The following is a 13,202-nucleotide window of genomic DNA, read 5'->3' as shown; positions in this document are numbered from 1 at the left end:
GTTGTATCAGTACAAGTGAAAACAGAACAAGAAACTATAACGTGCATGTTTCACAAAGATTATGTGGTATGCAAATATCTATTTTCTGATCTGATGTTGCAAAATGCTGCATAAATCGTACTCTTGGTGAAGATCGGAAGCATATACGATAATCCAAAATCAATATATTCGAGTTCGACATCGATTTTCAGCCTTGCTTCCTGGATACGCCCACTATCTTTCTGCAAAATCTCAATCCTTAGGGAAACATACATGCAAAAGTCAATTTGGACTCGAGATAAGACACACAAAACAGTGAATTCCGTGATGGCCCTCGAGGCATTCAGGCAGCAACTTTTGGTTGGACGACCGGTAACACCTCCCCTCTGTTCCATCTTGAACGCATTGCCCTCAAAGGTGATATATATATATAGAGAGATATATGCATTTCTCACTTGAAGTCGGGTGTTTGCTGTGACCTTTGTTCCTCCCACGCCAGGATTGTATTGAATCTTCTCCAGTGCTCCCGATTCAGCTAATGGTGTTGCACATGGCCAAATAACTATCCAATATACAATAACCCAACTGTGAAGAGGTTATGTAACTTGACAGTATTTTTACTATGCTGGAAACAATAAGGACTTGCAAAAAGTTCTAAAACAAACAGCATCATGGGTAAACATATTTCCTCAGCGCAATCTACAGCCTCTTCTTACTGTCATTATAGAAGAGTGAAACAAGAGTTCAATCCTCGTTTTAGTCAACATCTTGGTGAACATTGCAATAGTCTTCGCGCTCTGAGTTGAAGCTAGAGGCTCAACACTGACAGATGATGATGGCGTCAACGTTATCAACCATGCTTATTTGGGGAGCAAGGGTGCATGTGGTTATTGCGCGATTCCTATTTGGTCGTTGGCGATGGCGAAGTCGAACACGGCTTGAACATTTTTGGCTGTACTTCTTCGTTTTCCTTTCGGCCTTTTTCCGTCCCAGCAAGCTTGTCACAGAGTATACTCTCATTGATTCATGATGTTCCAACAACAGTGAGTGAAGACTGTCACATATAGACAACCAACGCTTTACTGCATCTCATACACGGCAAAGTGACGGCGGCCAGTCTGGAATTGGCTAGTCTCCATCTGCATGTAGGTTCATGCCGGCGATTGAGTCATGCCTAAACTCGCAGATGGATGCTGTTCTTGTCTGTTGCTGCCTGCAATACGCCTTATGGGTGTCCGTCTCCGTGATCCTTTTGTCGTAGCCAACCAACTGTTTAAAGTAGATGTACATGTACCCAAGGTGCTTCAACCACTAACACCAAGAAAGATACATGGACATATCGAACATCATACGACCAGCTGTGTATATGGCCGTAAGCCCTCATATGAATGAAGCCGAGGAAAATTCTCACTGCCTCCAGCATCCCGATCCCAAGATCACCTAAACCCAAAAAAGCATGTCTAATGCGCCGTTACGGAGCAAGCAGGGCAAACTCATCCAATGCTATACTTCGTACTTTGTACTAGAACATGAGTCCCATACTCGTACAGCGAGTGACGCAGCAGCCGTGGTGGGGGAGGGGAAAACGGGACTTATTTTGCTGACCCAGAAAAAAAAATTAGAGGGAGAAAAAAAAAATTAACCATCGGGAGCCGCCGATAAGCATGTGTGAAGCGAATTTGCTGGGTTGGTGAGAGCCTCTATATTTTGCTCCTCTTCCTCTTCTTTCTTCTTCCTCTTTTTCTTCCTCTTGGGCATTCTGAGTATCCCGTCTCGCTCCCGTGGTCACCGGCCTCGTTAAAAAAATTTATTCATCTTGACAATATTTGCTCCAACTTTCTTTCTTTGATACCCCTCCGTAATCTTTAAAAAATTCAACGAGAAAAAATACCGTCAAAATGGTTGAGAAGCTCTACGTTACCTACAACGACGTCCACAAGCTGTGCCAGCAGGCCGCTACCAAGATCCTCGATGACTTCAAGCCGCAGCTCATCATCGCCATCGGCGGCGGCGGCTACGTGCCCGCGCGAATCCTCCGCTCGTTCCTCAAGCGCCCCGGCTCCCCCAACATCCCCATCCAGGCCATCGGCCTCTCCCTGTACGAGTCCCTGGGCGACGACACCCAGGTCGAGGAGATTGGCACAAAGGTCACCCGCACCCAGTGGCTCGACCTCACCGCTCTGGGCGAGATGGCGAACCTCGTCGGCAAGCGAGTCCTGATTGTTGACGAGGTCGACGACACCCGGACGACGCTCGAGTATGCCGTCAAGGAGCTTGAGAAGGACGTCGAGCTTGCCCGCCAGAGGATCGGACCTGATGCTCCCAAGGCCGAGTTTAGCATCTTTGTTCTCCACGTATGTTTTATTTATTACCGAGGCTATATGGTTAAAGAGCATGATTTACTAACTCCTCTCCAGAACAAGAACAAGGACAAGAAGGGCCAGCTGCCCGAGGACATGGTCAACAACCGATACCTGGCTGCCGTCACCTGCGGCGATGAGTGGATCAACTATCCCTGGGAGGCCATCGACATCGATGAGCACGACCGCCTTGCCGCCCTGAAGAAATAGAATCCCGCTTCGTCGTCCAAGCCTGCGAATATGTAAAACGAAAAATAGAGCAAAAAATAATAATAACAAATAACGATACCATTAATATTGCTCCTTTCTTCTCTGTTCTAAGCCTGCTCTCTTTGATGTCTATTTTAATGATACAAAATGTTTGATTCTATACAAGATGCCCCATGCCACATCATTTGGAATTGATTGCCTGATACAAAATGCCGCCCGCTAAAACTCCGACTTGAAAATCTATTCCTTTTCTTTCTTTTGTACACCTCATCTTCAGCCACCCAATGTTCCCTCTCGCTGGTGTCGTTCCTTTAGCCGCTTCTCCTGCTTCATGAACTCGCGAATGCCAACCGGAACGTTTTGAAAGGCTTCTTCATCCCATCTATCCTTTGTGAGCTCCCAAGCCGAATCCGATCGACCGCCATCGGCATCCATGGTACGGCCCCCGGCCTTTAATCGTGCTTTCGCTTCGGCCTTGGTCGCCGACCACTCTTCCAAGTCTTCTCGGTAGCGATCCCACACGCAGTTGACGCACCCGCTCATGCAGCAGTTGTCGGGCTCTTCCGGGCGAGGGGGGATGAGGATGCCGGCGATGTATGTAGATTTTGCTTTCTTCTTGGCAAGGCGGTCGGCTTCTTCCGCGGGGCCGAGGAGACGAGAGCCAAAGATGACGCGGGCTCTTGCTTCAGGGGTCTGTGTTTGTTTTTCTTCGGAAGACAACATAGGGAAGGTCTCGGCCATGGCGTCTTGAGGCTTCTGAGTTGTATCCGTGGACGCGGAGACAGGACCAGTCGTTCTCTTAACCGATTTAGGCGGCGAATACAGAGTAGGGTTTTCGACAATGGTTTGGTAGTATGCTCCAAGAGGTGTTCTTTGCGGCCACTGTTCCTCCGAGGCAGCTCCAGTGACGCTGGCAAAGCATCGTCGACAGCATTTTCCCCGCGACAAAGCCGCGCTGGGTCGCACAAGCACCAGCCTCGATACGACATTTCTTGACGACATTGATTGTGATTTGTTTCGATATCTTTGGAGAATTGCGCTGCGGCAGAGGCGATGCGATGCGCAAGGGCGAATTTATAAGAGCCGGCAAGAGACCGGATGAGAGCAAGGCGATGAGCCGGAATTCGCACTTCGGCTTCGCAGAGCTTTTGTGGGGGGCAATTCGGACGTCATCGGGCAAACCGGCATTTTTTGTTTAGAGAGTCACACGTGATGGCTTCTGTGCTAAACCGAGCTTCATTTCCAGCCTTGAACCGATACCGTTTGTGCAAGAGATGCAAAAAGTTTTATTAAATTCATTTCTGTGATAATAATGTCATTAATCCATTGATGATGTAGTAACAAGTAACAGCGAGTAAGAGTTGGCATCTCGCATGACCTGATTTTATCCTCGAGTACTTGGAGCTGTACCGAAACCAAGCGCTACCGCCTACCGCTTTGGTCCAAGCCCGCCTTGTTTAGCTGCAGCTTTGCTGTGACGCGCTCCATTCGGCCAAAAACACCAATCCCACATCGCCAAGCTGTTCATACAGGCATCTCGCATCCTGCTATTTTTTTTTTTTATTCTTTCTTTTCTCTCGTTCATTTTCTTTAGTCCAACAATACGCCCTTCTCCGCTACATGGTTTTACAATTTACCGCCTCCCGTTTCTTCTACAATGGATGGGCCTGCGTCAAAGAGACGCCGGGTCTCACCTCGTAATTCGTCTGTCAACATTGCGAGCAGCAGCAGCAGCGACGCGACTCCAACATCCCCGGAACCCCTAAAAGCCCGAGCCAATCGCCTTGCGAACGCTGCACAAGCAAGAGCCGGTGTAGCTCGTCCGCAGCCACAGACTTTAGACAATACACAATCTGCGCCACCAACAGAGCTACCAAAGAAGCCCTCTGCGAGCGACGAAGGCGCACGGGAAGCTGGGGACGAATCCACCAACGCGACGACTACGGAAGCCAAGGATCCGGCGCAGGAGGAGAATGAAGCTACGCAGAGCCCTGGCTCATTACCATTATCAGAACAAGACAATAGCAGCCCGGTTGGAATACCTATCAGATCGCCTTACAAGCCGAGGCCAAGACCGTTACCGCCGCCGGCACCCGAAGGAGACGATGAGGCAGATTCATTTTTAGGGAGGAGACAGCGAAGATCGCCAAATAGCGGTCGACCCATTTTACACCCAGAACCCGAGCTGCCGCCATCTGCGCCCGATGCCGCCTCTTTCAAACCTCCAAAGGGCATACATAGTAGTCCGTCGCGATGGAGAGACAAACCAAGGACGAAAAAGAGCTCACCTTTAAAACCATCTTCAAGCCACCCTCCCGCGAAATCTGGCAGCAAGGCTGTATTGCCGATGCACAGCTTTCAACTACCTCCAAGGGACAGCGATAGCAGTCCACAAGAGGATCCGTTGCACGAAAAAGCCCATCCCGCTCGTCAAGTTGGCGTGTTTGATCCGAATAGAGACAAGAAGAAGGAAATAGAAGCTCTTGACGAAGAGATTGCAAAGTTGAAACAGGATCTGCAGGTAGTAAGCAAAGAGAACGACAGAATACGGCTGATGCAGTCTTCCGGTCGTATTCTAAGCTTTGCGGACGAGGAAGAGGTGTTTGACGTGGTACGGCGCCATCTCATCGACTCCGACACAAAACCTCCGCCACCACCATCACAGCAGCTCTTGAGAGCAGCATTAAATCCTACGGCGTTGTTACCTTTTGGGAGGACCACCTCGGTTGTTGCTACAACAGACGACCAGGTCAGCACTACAGACATCAAATCTCACCATCCCGTACGGATGACGGCAGAGGAAGAGTTGCCATATCTGCAACTATTCAGCCCGTTCGAGGTTACGTCAACCATGGCCGTCTTGCATGCAGACGGTGACCAGCCCCTGCGGCAGCGACGTGTCATGACTTTCCGGTCAAAAGACACACCTGGGCTCTTTACATCCAAGGTCGAAATGGTGATAAATGCCACAAACTCGAGCATTGTGGAACTCAAGGTGCACTCACTCGAGCCCGCGGCGAGAGCTGAGCTGGGGCCATTTGTCGCCAAGATATGTGACGGCGATTGCAACAGAAGCATGCAGCGCAACATAGGAATTCTATCATGGGCAATGGGGGAATGGTATCAGGCTGCAGTTCAAAGAGCACAATTATGGTCCAAACTGGATCGGGAGCTAGCTTCCAAGGGAGAGATTTTGGAAGCCGTTGCCGAGGCGCGGAGGAAAAAGCCGTTGCGAAGAACAGCTGAGGAGATGGAAGACGATGGGGGGCAGCAATCAACATCCGCGCCATCCTTTAAGAAGGCCGAATTGGTTCACTTCATGGGCCAGCAAGCGTTTGAGTTTAACATACCGTCGACGAAGCGGTCGGACCCTACATCGTCAGTTCGGTTGGAGTGGAAGATTGATTTTGACTGGATTGGAGAGGCGCAAAACAAGGTGACTGTCATGATTGGGGTCCCTGGCAAATGTAAGACCTCCATTATCTTGTTTCCGTCTTTGAAACTATATGCTAACATATCTATTACGCAGGGCGCAAAGCTGATCAACGTGGTGTGCTGGGAAAGCTTCCCAAGTTGTTTGAGGATCTTGTAGAGGGGGGGCAGGACCCTTCCCTCGCGGTTAAAACCATTGTGGCATTAGTTGTAGGAGAATAGTCAAGTGTCGGAGCTATTGAGCGACGTGATACCAAAGGACGTCTAATGAAAGAGATGTTTCAATCCTCCTCAAGATAGATGAGCACCTGACGTGATTCCACCTCATCAACGGCAACAGTAATACGCCTGAAACGTGAAGACGAAAGAACACGATTGTTTTGATCCCCAGGGTGATATTGCACACGATTATTTTTACATTTTGTTTATCCCCTCCTCCAATTGCGCCACGTATACCACGACGTATTTTAGTCCACGTCAACGCCCAGCTTCCTCAGATCGACCTTGGCCAGCTCAATCTCCTCCATGAGCTCCTTGTGCGCCGCGGGGACATCGTTGAAGGTGAAGACGCCCCAGCCGAGACGGAAGAGGAGGAACGCGCCGAAGGAAATGAGGGCCCAGAAGGGGAGCTGTTGATGGGTGCAGATGTTAGTTTGCGTGGTCAAGACTCGGGGGGGTTGGTTTTTGGAGTAAGCGACGCACCACTGGGACGATTTCTTGTTGGACGAGAGGAGGGAGGGGGATGAGCTCTAGGAAGAGAGCGAAGTAGAGCTATGTTCGAGCGACAATTAGCAAATGAAAACAGGTTCGTGAGCATCGCGCCCCAGAAGCCAGGCAGGGGAAGGGGGGGGGTTCGTACAGAGGAGACCAAGAGGCCAATGGAAATAGTCTGCTGCGCGCGGGTCATGTTGACGGCGTGGATGTTTGCAGGCGAAGTGGAAATCGCGAAATGACAGAAGTGTTAAAATGAGCGTAAAGGTTTGGTGGTTCTGTCGAGTGTTGCCCCCCTTTGCGAGATGATCAAAGAAGGTTGAAATTCCGCGAACGAACTAACAGCGTGGCGCCTCGGCCGAGTTTGGACGGGAGCTTTAGGCCTAAGGCTTAGGGAGGCGCGTTAAGGGAATCGCCCTGTAAATTTCAGAGGTTGGTGACTAAGCAGCATCCAGGTGTTTTGATGGTCCTTTTTACAGTCCATACAAGTACAGCAGTCCCCACTTGCACTTGCCATGGCACAGAAAATGAGCAGCAAGCAAACAACATCGTCTCTTCATTCTCTCTGCTTCATATTTTGTCTCCTTTTTTTGTTTGTTTGTTTGTGCTAGCAGTAATTGATTTTCCAAATACCACTGTGCTGTACAGATGAACATACTCACTAATCGAAAATAGGGCATGCAGTTGGATCTGCTCTGGCGCAGGGATGGACGCCCTCCATTCAGATCGCCCATCTAACCCTTCAGCTTACCAGGATCAACCACAAGTCCAACCCACGGGAACATCCACCCGCACCCGTGCTAGACGTCCAAAAGGAGAGGCTATCCAGACGACCCTGGTATTCAGCTTTGCTCTGGCCGGCGTGGCGTCCAGTGACGGGCACTTGGGGCAGTAGCCAGCGTCGCAACAGGCCCATCCGAGCAGAGATGCGCACCGCCGGGAGTGGATTTTGGTTGCACGGTGACCACTAGGAGACGGGCAATTAGCTCTCAAAGCTGCATCTGCTCTCTCCCAGCCGTCCTAATCGCCGGTGCCATCCATTCAGAGCCCGGGCGCTAATGCAGGCCTTGCGATGTGCCGGGTTGAGGTCAGAGGAGCATCCGGCCTGGAATCAATTGATGCGACCCCTTGTAAGACAGCTTGATTCCCGATACGGGATCAAATGACGACAGACACCGGCGGGGAATGTCTCAGTCTGCGGCTTGCAATTCGTGGGCCGCCGTGGACCGCAATGTTTTCTGACCACTTGTACGCGGGCCAAGAGTGACCGTGAAGCAGAAAGCAAAGACATACCCGGGCTTTGATGCTTGCTCTTGGTCAAATCCTGCAGAGCTAGTGGCTGCTGCGTGGGTGAGCTGGCACCGTGAACCAAGCACGCAGGCCGTATTTGTGATTGCGGTGGTGAATGTCTCACTACAGATCCACGGGCTTGCGGCCGTCCAATACGACTTCATCTAATTACTGCATGTATTACTAGGCATGGCACTGGCCTACTTGTATTAGTCTATAGATGAGATCTCCCCCAACCTTTTCTTCTTTCCTCCTCTTCTTCCTCTCCTATTCCAAACTTGACTCCCCCTCTCCCCCATTCTCTGTTGTGGTGCTCTACTAGTCTGGTGTTGCTTGAATTCTATAACAAGATCAATATGACGACCCCGATTCCTAAGCCACCCGGATTGCCATTGCTCGGCAACATTTTTGACGTCAAACCCAGCAATACGTGGGACTCATTAAGGAAGCTCTCCGACAAGTACGGCGAGATCTTTCAGATCAAAGTCCTTGGCCAGACCATCGTCTTTGTTGCCAGTGTGGCTCTAGCCGAGGAGCTTTGCGACGAGAAGCGATTCCGCAAGTACGTCGGTGGACCAATTGTCGAGATCCGAGCGGCAGTTCACGATGCGCTCTTCGTGGCATATGACGATGAGCCTAGCTGGGGCATCGCTCACCGAATTATCTTTCCTACGCTGAGACCCGACGCCGTGGGGGCTCATTTTGGAGAGATGAGAGATCTAGCCACGGAGCTCTTGAATAATTGGAGAGGCCTTGGAGAGCAGAACAAGATCTCTCCTGTAGAGCAGCTCAACAGGCTGAATCTCGAGTCCAATACCTACATCTTCTATGGCAAGCGGCTCAATGGACTCACGGGTCCTCCACACCCGATGCTCCAGGCAATGGAGGACTCTACCTCTGAAGCCATGAAGCGCCCTACACGGCCAGGCCTGTTCAACTGGCTACTGTATGGCCGCAAGTTCAAGTCGTCAATCAAAACAATGCGAGACTATGCCGCAGACGTGGTCAAATATCGCCAGGAGAACCCGACAGACCGGCAAGATACGCTGGCTGCCATAATGAACACGCCAGATCCCGAAACGGGCAAAACCCTGACTGACTCGCAAGTCATTGATGAGATTGTTTCGATGCCCATCGGCAGCAGTACAGCGCCCTGCTTGCTCGCATACGCAATCTACATTCTTCAGAAGAACCCAGAAGCCATTGTCAAGGCTCGTGAAGAGCTGGACCGGGTCATTGGCAACGGAGAGTTTGAGCTTGAGCATCTTGAGCAGCTAGTGTACGTGCAAGGAATCATGCGCGAGTCACTCCGTCTGTCCTTGGCTGCACCAGGCTTCAACATTGAGCCACGGCCAACCGAGGGGGACAAGAGCCCCGTGCTGCTCGCTGGAGGCAAATACGAGGTCGCACACAACCAAGCCATGATCATCGTCCTACACGGTGTGAACCGAGATCCAGCCGTGTTTGAGGATCCCTTGGCGTTCAAGCCTGAACGCATGATGGGCGAGGCCTTTGACAATTTGCCCGCCGGAGCCAAGAAGTGGTTCGGCAATGGCAAGAGAGTGTGCATTGGCAGATACTACGCTTTGCAGTGGACCTTGGTTCTTTTGGCCAAGATGATTAAGGAGTTTGATTTCGAGTTGGTGGATCCAGAGTATAAGCTGGAGATGGACGGATGGTTTAATATTCGGCCCATTGACTTTTACGTCAAGGTGAAGCCGAGGGCTCTCTGATGACATGTCATGGATGATGGATTGTACAAGGATACCAAGGAAATGACTGAAGTCAGTATAATAGGAAAATAGTTTGAATCAACTCAAGATAATAATTCATCCCCCATCAATACTCCAAAACACCATTCTTGCCTCCATCCATCCATCCATCTACAACACGCCTTCACCTCTTCGGAATCACCTCAAACGGATCCTCCCCCTTCCTCACCGCCGTAATCAACATCTGCATCCTCCCATCCACCCTCTCATCCAGCCTCCTACACGCCTCCTCCGGCTCAATCCCCTCCCTCGCACAAATCTCCTCCACTTTACTCACGACCTTTTGCCTCACGCCAACATAATTGCTCGCGTACTTGATCTCGCGCAGCGTGCCCGTGCGCCAGCCCGTTGCGTACTGCCTTTCGAGAGCTTCTATCGCGGGGTTGCCCTTCTTGCCGTGCTTGTATTCTGTCCAGACGTCGAGCACGGTGCGGCCCATGCGGTGGAAGCGGAAGGGGCGGGAGGGAGGGCCGGATGCGTAGCGGGGAAGGGTGGTGTGGCGGGGGGTTGAGTAGCGGGGGCGAGAGGATGATGATGATGGTGGTGATTTTGTTGGTGATGATGATGATGGTTTTGTTGGTGTTGTAATGGTGGGAGTTTGAGGGCGGCGGGGGAGAGGTGTGGGGGATGGGGACCGTGGTGATGGTGATGAGGAGGATTCTGATGCGGATGATGGCGAGTGAGGGCGGTAATCTGCGTTTGGATCCGTGTTGTTTGGGTGGTGGTTGATTGCTGTCCAAGCGGATTTGCGTAGCATTGCTTGAAGCCGAGGTGCACCAGCTAATATCTTGAGATGGTCGTCATCCTCATCGTCCTCGTCATCCCTTTCCTGAGGAGCAGCCTCTTCTTCTGCTTGATGAATATCCATGGCATCAGACCCGCCTTCAAAATGCACCCCTTTCTCCGCCGTAGAAGTCTTCTTCATTCTCGTCTGCCTCTTCCCCCTTCTCCTCAACCCATAATTCCCACCCGCCCTCCTCTTCGGCACCTTCCTCCCGGTACTCCTAACTGGCTCCCTATCAACACTCGGCACCGGCGGCACCTCCATATCCAACCCTCTCATCGAAACCTCTTCCTCTTCTTCCTCCTCCTCAACAAGTGTCGGCACATCCACCCCCTCAACACCCCCCAACGACCCATCCCTCACGCTCTGCATAAACTTATTCGCCTGCCGCAGCATCACAAAATGCATATCCAGCCTCCGTCTCATCTCCTCACTCTCCTCCCTCTCAAGCACAACATCCTCACTCAAACCCGCCAACTTCTCCAACAATTCTTCATTCTCCTTCCTCGCGAGCCTCACTTCCTCACTCATGCTGCCCAACTTGCCCATCAGCTCCTCCACCCCCGCCGCGTAATACTGCTGCATGTTAATCACCATCTTGGCCACCTCCATCGGCAAATAATCCAGCACGTCCACCGCCACCACAGTCTCCGATTCGTCCGCGCATTTTGGATCATTGTCCTTTTTGTTTCGAACAATTGGGACGATGCTCTTTTTGGGCGAAATGCGCCGGTTTGCTCGGCCGGGACGAAGACCCACGCCCCGCAAATAAGGCTCGGAGCCGGGTGGGTCTCCGGGAAGCACGTTCGGAGCCGAAACCGAAGGCACCGAGCTGCGGGCTGAAGGAGCGGTACTTCGGGTTTTGCGAGTTCGGAGAGCGAGTGGTGATTTTGAGGGGCAAGAGTAGTTGTTTGAGCAGCTTAGGGCCAGATTCGCCGTCATGGCTAGCTCTCGGCTCTGCTGTTGTTCCATTTCATTTGAGGCAGTCGCGTGCACAATTATTGAGGTACTGAAGAATTAACATTACGGGTTTCAACCATGCAAAAGCGTTCAAGAGAAAGTAGAAGGAAAAGGGAGTATTTATCGCCATTTACACGGCTTTATCTCATTGTTTGTGAAAGTGTGCTTTGATTGCTTCTATCTAAAGGCAGAATGGAGGATCAAAGAAGCCTGGCTTTGCTTGTCTTCCTCACGGACCTCAGAAAGGCCCTCAACGCCGCCCCTCCACTTTCGTTGCATTCCAGTCTTCAAAGGCCATGCTCTTTATTCTATCCATCAGCTCTAAAAGAAAAAAATATGTTCATTCATCTCATCCACATCGTTGGTCGGCTGCAACCAGCGTACTCCACTCAAAATGAGCCAGCCAAGACGTAATAAAAGGGGGGCATCAAATCACAGCTCTAAAATCTGCTGTCCCACTCCCGTGTCTATGCAAATCGAAATAAAGAAATAAAATAAAATAATGAAAGAGAAAGAGAAAGAGAAAGAAAACGCTCTCCTGGTATATGCGCATGCTTGGTATCTCATCTCGTCCAGACCCACACGAGAACATGAAAGAACCTGAAACACGGTGAAAGAAAAAAATCAATCGGGGTATACAACGCCGAATAAATGTGATGCGCCGAAATGCAAAGGAAGAAATGATAGATGGGGTATTTAGAACAAAAAGGCCAAAGGGGGAAAAAATCAAGCAACGCTTTTGCGATGAATCCGGATAGAAAACCGGCCCTTGCGTGAGGATGAGGCAGGGCAGCCAGATGCACACTTCTCTTCTTGGTCGTCTTCCAGGTCTAGCCTGTACCGACGAACGCTACCAGTGTCGTCATCAAAGGCGACATGTCTGCCTTTGCTTGCAAAACAGTCAGGAAGCAGGTTCCTTCGAAACCAGCCCTTAACGCCCTTGCTTGCAGCGTCAATGGCAGCATACTCTAGTCGACGAGTTCTATCGCTGGTCCAGTAATGGGTGGTCTGGGGCGGCAGGACAGTATTCTGAGCCTCCTGACTTGTCTCTGTAACTTCTTCGAGGTCGGGAGCTCCAAACTGGTAGTAAGACATTTGGTTGGCGGCCTCGACAGTTCGAAGTTGGTATGAGACGGATGTTTGGCTGGTTGCGGGTCGATGAATAGGCGGGCGGATGCGGGAGCGCAACGACTGAGTCGATGAAGTCCCATACGTGGACAGTCCCGTAGTACGCCGTGAGGGCTTGGGTCGAATATATGTGGCTGACGTGCGTGGCGAAGAAGTGTGCGACTCGTATCCAGAATCCTTTCGTTGGACCTTGACGATGGCTGGAGACTGCTCTCTCGGGGATCTGGGGGACCTGGGGGATCGAGTAGGCTGGCGACCCCGAGAGCTTGAAGGAGGCGATGATAGCGGGTCTACCAGCTCAGCATCGCGGAAGCTGTGGTAGGAGATCTCGGACGTGCGTCGTGTTCGTGTTGAGTGCGCCATAATGGTGGATGTCTTGAGGTGTTTGCGGCCGGCGCAGTATAAGTGATGGTTGGGTGTGGTGGGTGTCAACCATATAAGTCGGCGGAAGGGTTGGTAGTTGGTAAAAGCGAGGTTACAGCCAGCTTTCGGCTTATTGTATATATGTCAAAGAAGGAGTGGTGTGAGGACGAGACCTGATGTGAGTGCGATATGGAGGAGTATATAGCTGGAGGT

General features: G+C 51.1%; 7 protein-coding genes across 7 annotated transcripts; 3 read left to right on the top strand and 4 right to left on the bottom strand.

Moving 5' to 3' along the window:
• Nucleotides 1–1,877: 1,877 nt before the first annotated feature.
• On the top strand, nucleotides 1,878–2,549 carry T069G_03073 (phosphoribosyl transferase domain-containing protein; the record flags this gene model as incomplete). The annotated part of the gene is made up of 2 exons (XM_056170283.1): nucleotides 1,878–2,333; nucleotides 2,397–2,549. The coding sequence occupies 2 exons, from the start codon at nucleotides 1,878–1,880 to the stop codon at nucleotides 2,547–2,549; spliced, it is 609 nt and encodes a 202-aa protein (XP_056031175.1).
• A 273-nt stretch (nucleotides 2,550–2,822) lies between these two features.
• Nucleotides 2,823–3,551, bottom strand: T069G_03072 (uncharacterized protein; the record flags this gene model as incomplete). The annotated part of the gene is made up of 1 exon (XM_056170282.1): nucleotides 2,823–3,551. The coding sequence occupies one exon, from the start codon at nucleotides 3,549–3,551 to the stop codon at nucleotides 2,823–2,825; it is 729 nt and encodes a 242-aa protein (XP_056031174.1).
• Nucleotides 3,552–4,206: 655 nt separating this feature from the next.
• Nucleotides 4,207–6,203, top strand: T069G_03071 (uncharacterized protein; the record flags this gene model as incomplete). The annotated part of the gene is made up of 2 exons (XM_056170281.1): nucleotides 4,207–6,016; nucleotides 6,079–6,203. 2 exons carry the CDS (start codon nucleotides 4,207–4,209, stop codon nucleotides 6,201–6,203), a joined length of 1,935 nt encoding a protein of 644 aa, XP_056031173.1.
• A 245-nt stretch (nucleotides 6,204–6,448) lies between these two features.
• T069G_03070 (dolichol-phosphate mannosyltransferase subunit 3 (DPM3) domain-containing protein) lies at nucleotides 6,449–6,888 on the bottom strand (the record flags this gene model as incomplete). Its single annotated transcript, XM_056170280.1, has 3 exons — nucleotides 6,449–6,610; nucleotides 6,684–6,752; nucleotides 6,841–6,888. 3 exons carry the CDS (start codon nucleotides 6,886–6,888, stop codon nucleotides 6,449–6,451), a joined length of 279 nt encoding a protein of 92 aa, XP_056031172.1.
• A 1,450-nt stretch (nucleotides 6,889–8,338) lies between these two features.
• T069G_03069 (cytochrome p450 domain-containing protein) lies at nucleotides 8,339–9,715 on the top strand (the record flags this gene model as incomplete). The annotated part of the gene is made up of 1 exon (XM_056170279.1): nucleotides 8,339–9,715. The coding sequence occupies one exon, from the start codon at nucleotides 8,339–8,341 to the stop codon at nucleotides 9,713–9,715; it is 1,377 nt and encodes a 458-aa protein (XP_056031171.1).
• Nucleotides 9,716–9,878: 163 nt separating this feature from the next.
• Nucleotides 9,879–11,480, bottom strand: T069G_03068 (transcriptional activator of glycolytic enzymes domain-containing protein; the record flags this gene model as incomplete). Its single annotated transcript, XM_056170278.1, has 1 exon — nucleotides 9,879–11,480. One exon carries the CDS (start codon nucleotides 11,478–11,480, stop codon nucleotides 9,879–9,881), a length of 1,602 nt encoding a protein of 533 aa, XP_056031170.1.
• A 744-nt stretch (nucleotides 11,481–12,224) lies between these two features.
• On the bottom strand, nucleotides 12,225–12,989 carry T069G_03067 (uncharacterized protein; the record flags this gene model as incomplete). Its single annotated transcript, XM_056170277.1, has 1 exon — nucleotides 12,225–12,989. One exon carries the CDS (start codon nucleotides 12,987–12,989, stop codon nucleotides 12,225–12,227), a length of 765 nt encoding a protein of 254 aa, XP_056031169.1.
• Between the last annotated feature and the right edge of the window lie 213 nt (nucleotides 12,990–13,202).

The sequence above is a fragment of the Trichoderma breve genome, chromosome 2 (genome assembly GCF_028502605.1).
Source record: "Trichoderma breve strain T069 chromosome 2, whole genome shotgun sequence".
Lineage (NCBI taxonomy): Eukaryota > Fungi > Ascomycota > Sordariomycetes > Hypocreales > Hypocreaceae > Trichoderma > Trichoderma breve.
This window is presented reverse-complemented; position numbering and strand designations above follow the sequence as displayed.